Source organism: Phalaenopsis equestris, unplaced genomic scaffold, assembly GCF_001263595.1.
Source record: "Phalaenopsis equestris unplaced genomic scaffold, ASM126359v1 Scaffold000084, whole genome shotgun sequence".
Taxonomy (NCBI): domain Eukaryota; kingdom Viridiplantae; phylum Streptophyta; class Magnoliopsida; order Asparagales; family Orchidaceae; genus Phalaenopsis; species Phalaenopsis equestris.
This window is the reverse complement of record NW_018164526.1, coordinates 342,695-354,018: the sequence shown is the minus strand read 5'-3', so window position 1 is coordinate 354,018 and position 11,324 is coordinate 342,695. Positions and strand designations below refer to the sequence as shown.

General features: G+C 32.6%; 1 protein-coding gene across 2 annotated transcripts; it reads left to right on the top strand.

Moving 5' to 3' along the window:
- The first annotated feature begins 2,365 nt into the window (after positions 1 to 2,365).
- Positions 2,366 to 10,762, top strand: LOC110019887 (two-component response regulator-like APRR3). 2 transcript variants are annotated; one of them, XM_020717749.1, is made up of 8 exons: positions 2,366 to 2,683; positions 2,768 to 2,929; positions 4,360 to 4,490; positions 4,585 to 4,701; positions 5,386 to 5,560; positions 5,652 to 6,045; positions 8,567 to 9,281; positions 10,461 to 10,762. In XM_020717749.1, the coding sequence occupies exons 1-8, from the start codon at positions 2,443 to 2,445 to the stop codon at positions 10,536 to 10,538; spliced, it is 2,013 nt and encodes a 670-aa protein (XP_020573408.1). In that variant the 5' UTR covers positions 2,366 to 2,442; the 3' UTR covers positions 10,539 to 10,762. The 2 variants fall into 2 exon arrangements, with proteins under 2 accessions (XP_020573408.1, XP_020573406.1); XM_020717747.1 differs by having other exon boundaries at positions 5,374 to 5,560.
- The last annotated feature ends 562 nt before the right edge of the window (positions 10,763 to 11,324 follow it).

The following is an 11,324-nucleotide window of genomic DNA, read 5'->3' as shown; positions in this document are numbered from 1 at the left end:
GTTTAGGGCGGTGGTGCGGTGGCGGTTTGAAAATGCACTGCAGTTTCATTTGTTTTGGTTAAACTGTGTTTTGACAGCTTTTTACTTTTTCAAACCGTTGAAATCAGTGTTTTTACATTGTTCCTTACTAGGTGCGGTGACCGCTTTCTAGCTGCAGTCCGACTTTTCCAAAAAAAAAAATTGTAATACTCACCGTAACGTTTTTAACAACAGATTCATCAAACCGTTGAAATCAGTGTTTTTACATTGTTCCTAATCCTCTAATTTGTAATACTCACCGTAATGTTTTTAACAACAGATTATTTTTCAACAGCTTATCAACAGTTTATCAATAAGCCGAAGCTGCCCCAAAATGAGATAATTTAATGGGAAGGGTTAAATGGTATGAATATTAAATTTTGAATTTGAAAAATGTAATAATAAAAATTGTAGGGACTGTTTAGTAAATCGCTCAAATATCTTTTAGTTTTGACATGTTGGAAGAGTATTTTTCATCCAAGGGTGTGGGCCACATGCGATGTATTTATTAACTCGCACCCACTTTTTTCACCCGCCTCTTAAAATCAAACTCAGGGTTTTTGCGGGGTCTTTCCCAGGTGGCCGCCGCAGGACCACACAACTCCACTAACACAAGATAAAAATAATATAAATAATGGGTTTAAAATAAATTTTAAAAAAAAATCTAAAAATCGATTCTAATTTATTAGTTCGATTCGATTTGATCGTCAAAGTATGCTTACTGTGATCGTAACTTTTAATCATAATTAATTAGTTTAATCATAATTAATTAGTAGAAGCAATGGTGGAATCAAAGTGGCTCTAATTTTTACTAATTTTTTTACTATTATATAATATACTAAAAATTTTATTTCATAAATTTAGATATTTAATAATAAATAAATTATTTTTAATTTAACATGCATAGCCCTGGGAACTTTATTATTTACAAAATCAAAAGCCAAATTATTCTTTTTAAATACTAAATTGGTGTATTTGCAGGAACCACGATCAAATCAACGGTGATTTGATAAAAAAAATGATAAATATTAAAAAAAATGATAAATATTAATTGAGATTTTATTATGAATTTTGATATTTGAGTGAGAAATTTAAAAAAAATAATAATGGAAGAGGGTAATAATTTTGTAAATAAAAAAATTTTCAAATGGTATGTATGTAATTACTAATATACCTTTTTTTTAATAAATTTAATAATTATAATACTCTTGATGCTTGTAGGAAAGTTCACGGTGGTGGAGTAATGGATTATGCACAAGCTCAGACAAAAGAAAACAACTAATAATGACATCAGAAATTTTTACTTAGAGAACCCGTAAAAGAAAAAAATCACTTGGTGTGACCCAGATCTAAAAATCTACTGTAAGTTGATGATTAGGGAGACCCTTGTCTCACATACAAGAAAACGTTACTAGATTTGTCAAATTGCAATGTCAACTGACAGCTTCCAGTCGGTGGTGGTCGGAGGGTGGTTGACGGGCGATCGGTGGAGGTCGGTAATGTGGTGGTCGATGACAGTCAGCGGTGATTGATGGTGGCTAGCAGTGGTCAATGGTGATCAACGACTGTTGGTGATGATAAACAAGAGCCGACGGGGGTCGATGGCGGCTGACAGTAATCGACGGTGATCAACAGTGGTCAATGACCATCGACGGTGATCGTCAGTGACAAGAGTGGTGTCGGACTTTAGTTCATTCTCAATGCTCAAAGTTCTTTCTCAAGCCTCAATTTCCCCCTCATGAGAGAGTGTGGCTCTATTTATAGTCTCATGGGTGCAATGAAGGCATGAATATGAACCACTTTGATCGGACGGTCGTCCGGAGCGATTTATTCGATCAAATGTCGTTTGATAGAGCTTTGAGTGCTTGAAAAATGTCGGAATTGAGCAACTTAAAGCTCGTTGGATTCATTCTGTTGAGACGCTCGATTCGATTATAAGCTTTCTAGATTTGAGATTCTTTTAACCTTCAAAATATATCGAAAAAATTTTCAAGAATAGTTTGATGACTTGATTTGAATTTGACTAATTTGATAAAATTGACTTCTTCTTATCGAACCAGTCAGTTTGAGTATAAGTATGTTGAAAACAGAGTTCTGAATGAGTTTTTATTTAGTTTGAATATTTATTTTATTAATAAAAAAATTTAATTATTAAAATATCAAGATTTTAAAATATCTGGCTCTCTTCACCCCGCTACTGACGCCAGCTAGTGGCTCGCGATGAACCCAAGTGGGCCACCACGTTTTAATTATTTCCACCATGACTCTCCCCCACTCTGCAAACTCGCGCCTACGTGGCAGTCTAAGAAGATATTTCTCTCTCGAGTGGTCGTGGCAACGTATAACCCCCTTCTTCTTCTTCTTATTCTTGCTGCCTTTCTCTTGACTCTTCTCTTCTCCTCATCTTCTTCTTTCTCATTCCCGATGTCGATGATGGAGGATGTGGTGTGGGAAGAGGAGAACGCCTCGCCGCGACGCGGATCGAGGGCCTTCGGAAGAACTCCATGCAGACGGGAGGTCGGCGGTGGAGGCGGTGGGGAGCAGCTGAGGAGGATACAATGGGATCGGTTTCTACCGACGAGATCTCTCCGAGTGCTGCTAGTGGAGAACGACGACTCAACGCGGCACATCGTTGCAGCACTTCTCAGGAAATGCAGTTATCACGGTAACTATACTCCGCTCCTTGTTTTGATCGTGGATTTTTATGAGCATGGGGGGCTTTAAGGTTTTTGGGTTTGGGTTTTTGTAGTTGCGGCGGTGGCTGATGGGCTGAAGGCGTGGGAAGTGATGAAGGGGAAGAGTTATAGTTTTGATCTTGTGCTGACGGAGTTTGAGGTGCCCTCGCTTTCTGGGATCGGTCTTCTTGGCAAGATTGTGGGAACAGAGGATTGTAAGAACATTCCTGTGATAAGTATGTACTCGAATCATTACGTTTCAGAAGATTGTTTTACTTTACTCTTTTTCTACATGTATTTGTTTTTTCCTTTCTTTTGATTTATTTTCGAGAATGAGTGGATAAATCTGAATATAGGTGTACCTAATCCTCTAATCTGTAAAAATCCATGATTTAAGTGCCTAAAACTATGCTGTTTTTGATACGTGAACTTAGTTTAATCTCTCAAAACTGTTCAGCGTCCAGCTGAAGGATCAGGGATTAGGAATTACAAGATATTATAATCTCATTAGTATGAAATTGGGCTCTATTTCATAATTAATTGTAATCAATTAATAATTATGTGTAAATTTGAATGTTTTTTTTATTATTATTGGTAAAGATAATTGAATGGAGTATTAAAGTCTTGATGAACATATTATAATTTGATTAATGTTATTTGGATTAATATTTTGTCATTGAGCTATTGCATGATAATTCTGCCACTCATTGGGTAATTTTCAAAATCAAACTTGAGTTAAATAAAGTGTTAGTCGAATTTTAATAATTATGATTAACTAATCATTCGACCTCTCTTAGTGGGATAAATGATTGTTTTTTGTTGCGTGATTAACTAATCAGTTTATCAAATTGTTAATTAACTGTTTATCACCTAATTGATTCATTAGCTATTCTAAGGAATTTTGTAAACAGTTATTTAAACGACATAAAATTAATGAGTTCACTTAAATGTGCAATTTTGTAAACAATAAACTGTTTTTTTTTTTTTTTATGTAATTACTGCTAAAGATTGATCATGTGTAACCTAATAAAGAAGTAACTGTTTAGACAGGGAAATTTTCTAAGGAATATTTTTTTAAAAAATATTAATATAATTTCTGATTAACTAGTTAACTATTTAGAAATTAGTTCCCAGATTCACTAGTTTAGATGTGGCTACTTCTAATTACAATCATTAGTTTTCAAATTTTTTACTTTGACTGCTGATAATCAACTGCTTGATTGGATTTAATTGATTAGGTCTTATAACTTGACTAATTCATTTTAGAAGCTATAACCCTTCTTCATCTTCAACTTCACTAGACTTATCTCAATTATTAGGGCACCCAACTTCCTCTAATTCTCTCCCTTTTATTTTGTAGACATTTAGCAAATCTTACGGTGAAAGGATTTAGGGTTCAAATCTATAGATCCTTGATTTCCGTATATTTGTGGTGCAGTTTTTGCTGTTTGGATGGATTATTGCCCTAGTTCATTGAATTCATATTTTGACATGTTTTACTTTTCTAGTTTTACTCATTCCGCCATGCTTTCAAAGTTTAAACATTCGTGTAATTTGAAGCACGAATCAAATTCATTTTTTAATGAGATTTGAACGAGTTATTCTATGTTGGAGCAATTTCTCTTAGTTATTCTCCATCCAATGCTGTTTGTTCTCTGTCACACAGTGATGTCTTCTCAAGACTCGGTTGGAATAGTACATAAATGCATGCTGAAGGGTGCTGTAGATTTTCTCGTAAAACCATTGAGGAAAAATGAGTTAAGGAATTTGTGGCAGCATGTTTGGAGGAGGCACTGTGTATGTTTTCTGTTTGTTTCTCTTTTCAGTTGTCACTCACCATGTTTGGTTCTATTTAAAATAATTAACTTTGATAATTGTAATGATGGTGCAGTCAAATACTTATGCTTGTACTTCAGAAAATAATGCTGCCAGTAATCAGATTAGTTCAAATGTTGGTGACTGGTCCCATACTGGTGATACCAGTGACAAAGGAAGTGATTCTGATGAGGTAATTAAATTTGTTGAACTTTACTGATTTTAACTTCAGCATGATTTGAAGAGAAGTGTAAATTTTAAAAATTATTGGATAGAAGATAGATATTAAAAGATTTATGTATTCTTCTTGGTTATTCTGGCATGCAAAAAATGGTTTTGTTGCTGCTAAAGGTTTTTTGTGTTATTCTACTGATCATCTTTCTATTTCATCTCTGCTTATATTTCATTTTTTTGACTTACCTATTTTCTATCCTACCATGCTCATTAAACAAAATGGTGTTGTTTTTTTTCTTTCCCTGTTAAGAAATGTTAGCTCATTTTTTCGTAACTGCTCTGCAGATGTTTTAATGAATAATAGAGGATGGTTCACTTTAATCCACTCTTTGGCTATTTTCTTGTCATTTGTTTTTTTCACATGACATTTTATAAGTTCATTAAAATTTGGCTGTTCCGCTTTGCTTTGTAATGATTTTCTGATAGATGTTTAGCCAGAGTTTGGGAGGTAAGCCGGATGTGAAAATTCTTGCATTTATTGTCATGCCAATTAAAATAAGAAAGTTTTTTTAAGACAGGACAAACCTACTATTTAGTTTTAGATAGGAGAAAGAGTTTTAATTTGTGTTTTATGTGACACTTTTTTTGTTTATTAAACTTTTCTTTTGGATGTTAACGTTTTTTCTGATAGGTGCTTGATCAGACTTTGGGTGGCAAACTGGATAAGAAAGTTGACATTTCTCGGAAGCAGGCTGAACCTGTTCTATCTAAAGATGGCCAGTTCCATAGGGAAACTGAAGCACATCTTGAGCAGCCTCAAAACAACACAAATACGATAGCCCTTTCGCTTGTTATGGATGATAATGCGGCGTTGCGAGGTGTTTTTTTATATCTCTAACTTCATATCGTTATCTGTACTTTATGTTTCCTGTCCTCGTATAAAAAGATGCAATGATTTTTTTTTTGCAGATAAAACCTTGGTAATTGAGGATGTTGCAGCTCAACCAATTCAAATGGCTCTTTTAGTAGAAAACAGTGGACATATTTCTCACGAAGATGCGAAAGCTGGCAATGAGAAGCCTAACTTAAATCATCAAATACATTCTGAGGAGTTTGCACGAAGTTCAGATGGACTTGCGAAGTCTTTGGCAAATGGACAATGCTCTCATCCTATCCTGAAAACTGCTGTTATGGATGAAGGTTTATCGACTGGTGCTGATAGATCTCAGATAAAGCATGGAGTCAATTCTAGCTCCCTTCCTTTATGGGAGCTTTCTTTAATGACAAAATTAAATGGATGCGTACAAAATCATGCTAAGCAGAACACCATTTTAAAACATTCAAATGTGTCTGCTTTTTCAAGGTAATTACTTGAATTAATTCTCTAGATTTGCTTGAATACTGTGAAATAATTGTTTATAATGACTATCAGCATAATCTAGCTCAAGCCTATGTTATCCAATTCTCAAGAATAAGCAACTTGTATAAAATTCATTTAAGTATATGAAATTAATCTAAAAAGAGGTACATAAACACTGCAGTTCAAACTTAATCAAATTTAAGGCATTTAGATTTTTCTACATTACGAACTATGTTATAATTACATATAAAAATTATAGCTTTTGACAATTTTTTTGTATAATATTCTTTAGTTGCTTCATTGGATAAAATAATGCCTTTAAAACTTGTTCCGCTGGCTATGTACCATAATGGTTAAGATTCCAATAAACATATATCTTTGTTGCTTTTTTTACGGCAAATTCTGGATTGAAATACTCTATTACTTTTGTTTCATTGAGATGTATGTAGTTTAGAATGTTGATGGTAGATTGTGATTCCTTTCCTATCCACTAGGTTCAGACATTATGTGTTTATTGGGTCATTTTTATTTCTGGGGGCACTTACATACATACCACACAATTCTTATGCATTTACATATTTAACAACTGCACTTTACTTTTTACATTTCTACCGCCCAAATCATTCATATCTTTTAAAAAATATCATATTTTCTACTTCTAAACTGTGAAATTCACATTATCATGCATAGGAAAGGTGGTATATATGTAAAAATTGAAGTTTTGGTGTTAGATATGTACATACATTGGAATAGAGCTTCTTTAGTACTTTGAAAAATCAACTTATGCCTTGCTGTTGATTCTCACCTGACTTTAAGCACTCATTGAACCAATTTTAACGGATATAAATCCATGTAATGGAAACATTTTCAGGCTATTTCTTTTTTCTTATTTTGTTTTTGTTTTGGTCTTCCAAATCAGCATACATCAGCAAGTCCTCTATTTTTTTTCATGAAGGTGGAATCTCTTCTATAAATGGTTGAAAGCCAAGTAAACAAGCTTTTCTTATGCCAAGTAAACAAGTTTTATTTTTTCTAGTGAAGAACCTGTTTACTTGGCAGAAGAAAAGTATTTTCTTATCTGTTTAAAACATAAACATTAAGAAGCTTGCCTCTTTAGGGTTTTGGATTTCTACGTTTTTCCAAATCCCTACAGGGAACTAAGCAAATGATTGCCCTTTATTTTATTGCTATCTTAATTCCATGGAATGAGCATATTTAACATTTTGGCTGATTGGCTAACATCTATGATTCGATCAGAAAGTTTTCTGCTTTATTTGGGTGCTAGACTAATTGATCACTTCGAGTTAAACAAGTATCTGATCTTCATATTTCTATTACCTGGTCTTTCTTTTATCATTAGATAACATAAATTTTAAGGAAACTTACCCTACAAACGATAGTACCCAGTTTCTTATTTCTATCGAAGTGCAAAACCTAAGTAACACGATTGAATAACTAACAGAATTGGGAAGATATTTTTATTGATATGATTCCATCAGAAGATTCTTTGATTTGTTTCAGTGATTGGAGAACAAATCAATTTGAATTAAGGCAGTAATCAAACCGAGAGACAGTTCGATCGCTTTTTTATCCTCACATAGTAGTTGTCCCTGCGATTCTATTATTCAAGGCTCAAAGGAAGAGTATTCTAATTTCATATAGGACCTTGGATTGTCCCAGTTTAATCTGTCCAACTAGTTATTTATTCAATATTTTCATTATTAAATCTTAATGAAAACTAAATTTATATCTTTAGTCTATCCATCTAGTATTCTTTTAAGTTTTTATTATCAAATGATAATTAGGAAAATGCTTTTAATCTATCCATCTAGCTATTTTGTCTTATATTTTCATAATATACGTATGCCTTTGTAATATAAATAATTTAAGTTGTATAAAATATTAAGAAAATTGTTGAATAAAAAAAAAAATCATCATATATGTGCATTTTTTCGATTTCTTAGCTAGCTAGTTGTTAAAATAACAATCAAGCATATTCACGAATGTTGATGGACGGGCAAGTCCCATGTTTAAGCTTGTTTATTGATATATTGAGCATTTAAAAATAAATGAGTTTAAACGAGTCATATAAATGAGTATTTAATTGTTAATCAAATGCACTAATTCTCTTGTAGCTTAGTCCCACTAAAATGCTGAATGCTGTGCTTAGCTGAAAGTCTCATCATTTGATTGAATAAGTTCATCTTAGGAATGTAAAAAAGACCATTATTCTACAACTTCTAGAATGTTGCTTGCATGAGCTATTATTTTTATAAGACTAAGTGCCAAAATACTACCATGACGATTTACATAGTGGCACTAGTTTTTATAAAATTGTCAAATTAGTCCCTAGATTCATTTAATATGGTTTAAAATAGTTCCCATTAAAAGAATATGGAGATTAAATTGACGCTTCTATATACTCTGGGACTAAAATGACCCCTTCATTTTCTTCACAGAAGAATTGATTTTACCCGTAATAATCTTTTATACTAACTTTGCAATTATTTATATTTTTTCTCAGATATGGTGGTACTTCCACTAGTGGTGCATGCAAGCCAAATTCATCATCCATATGCATAAAAAACAAAGAATATATTGATCAAACAACCCATGTAAGCTGTCGTGGCACCGATAATGTGGAACCTTCCGCCTCTAGAGTTGAAGTTGTCGAAAAATTTCAGATATATTCGGACAGAAACATGGAGGAAGATACTGCTGGCCATTCTCAACTAGGTTTCACGCCAATGCCTATTCCGGTTGGAGCAGTCTCTTACCCAAGCTTCTGTATGGGATATGGTGAACCGATAATACATCAGGATAACCCCTTAATAGTGCAGAGTTTCTCTGCTGCAGGAAATGGGCAGTGTAGAACATATTCTGATAGTCATTCGGGATCTATCGAATTTCGTTGCCACGATTTAAATCATCCTCTCCCATGTAGGGGACAAGTGGATGATACCGAAGCTGGAGAAGAGCTAGGTTTGTCTTCTAGTCCTACTGAAGAGGTCTATAAAAATGGCAGCAGTAGCAGAGATGTTCTAAAATGTTCTGGGAGCAATGATAGTGATGACACAATGGGAGATGCCGCTGCAGCAATGGGGGCTGGTCGGGAAAGCGGGAACGAAAATGGCTTTCAAAACTTTGTTAAGAACGGATTGAGTTCTGATCTCTCTCATCGAGAGGCTGCGATAATTAAATTCCGGTTGAAAAGGAAGGATAGATGCTTTGCGAAAAAGGTAATGCATAAGTTTGCATCTTATTTTTGCCAAGTTTTAATTTTTGCTTTTTTTATTTTTATTTTTATTTATTTGCTTATGTTTTTCTTGAAATAAAACACGTGGTGTGTTAGAACATGTTTAAATACTCCATACAACTTTTAGATGTTGAGCTTATTTATTTGCTTATGTTTTTCTTGAAATAAAACATATGTGGTGTGTTAGAACATGTTTAAATACTCAATACAACTTTTAGATGTTGAGCTTTTTTTTTTAAATAACCTAATTTTATTTTTTTAAACAGAAAATAAAAACATGTCAAAAATGCACTGAAAAAATATGTTTTTTAAAATAAAAGCAAAAAATAAAAATAAAAATGTTCCTGAAAAAATATGTTTTTTAAAATAAAAGCAAAAAAATAAAAAAAAATAACAAATAAAAATAAAAGTGATTCTAAACTAACCCTAAATATATATAAAGGCTTGTTTGCATCTTATTATCCAGATTGGTCTAGTGAATGCTCTTTTTTTAATTTTTATATTGATAAGAATAAGAGCTTAAATTAGTTTAGTTGCTAAATCATTTTCTTTTATTTTATCTTGGATGCAATTTATCTCTTTTTCTTGAATGGCAATCCAGTTAATGTTTACTTATTCTTTGCTAAATCATTTTCTTTTATTTTATCTTGGATGCTATTAATGTCTGCTATTAGCCAGATCTCATGTTAATGTTTACTTATTCCTTGATTTGATTGCTCTGTTGTTCTGTAATAGCTTAGTTACATATTTAAAAATTTACCTTATGAATTCATTTTTTTCCTTTTTCTGAACTAACACAGTATTTATAATTATTTACATATTAAACCTCTTCTATGGTACTGGATCTTATTTACATGGAATAAAGCATGTCGATATGTGTTTTAGCATCTCATTTTTTTTGTCAACTTTTAAATCTTTGTAATGAAAGCAATGTGATGAACAATAAAAGAGATAAAGAGCATAATATCACCATTAAAAACCACAATTTTCATCCTATGTAAATAGTCAGCAGACTATTTTGACACTTCACTCCTTCAAAATTATCTATTTCTTATGCTTTTCGCTTTGATATTAACCTTATGATTGTTTTTACCTAATTATATTCTTTCTTAAATGAATCTATCCTTCAATTTTCATCCCTCCATTTCTTTAATCTCAACAGGTCAGATACCATAGCAGGCAAAAGCTTGCCGAGCAACGTCCGCGAGTAAAAGGTCAATTCGTGAGCAAAAGATCTTAAGAACGCAATTCAAAACAGGAGGCTAATGCCCTGATTCTGAAGCTCATCTTCCATAGCTTGGTGGCTCGAGCGAATTCTCGACGAACGAATCGCATATGGCTGCTATGAGCATATCCCAAGTCATATTTCTCCCCTCCCCCAATTAAGAGTGTAAGCGAAATTTACACACATAGGACACAATTCTTATGTATTTACATATCTCACACTTAAACTTTCATATTTACATACATAACACTTTGGTGATAATGGTGCTATTTTTTTATATGATATTACAGATTTGTAAGTTTAGGCGTGAGATATGTAATACATTAAGAATTGTCTACTATGTGTGCTTAAATGGCCACAAACTGTAAATGATTTGGCAGCAAGAACTGTGACTGGAAACATATACGGTGAAGCTGCAATCTGGATTAAATTTTCTTTCTCCACGCCTTTCAGCTGTACATTTCTGCTGTTACGAGTTTGGATTTCCCTCCGACGAGCAGAAGATTTCAAACGGTAATTAATGTATTTTGTTAGAGCATATATGTGATGTATTAGTGATTAAGCTCTTACTAATTGTCTCACAATTTATGGTATATGCGTCCAATTTTCGGCTGTAATGAAAATCTTTTGTTCTTTTTTTATTTTTTTTTTATTTTATTTTTTTGCTATTAAAAAATAAAATATAAATAGTATATTTATAAATACATCGGCTGTAATGAAAATCTTTTGTTCTTTTTTTATTGTTTTTTTATTTTTATTTTTTGCTATTAAAAAATAAAATATAAATAGTGTATTTAATAA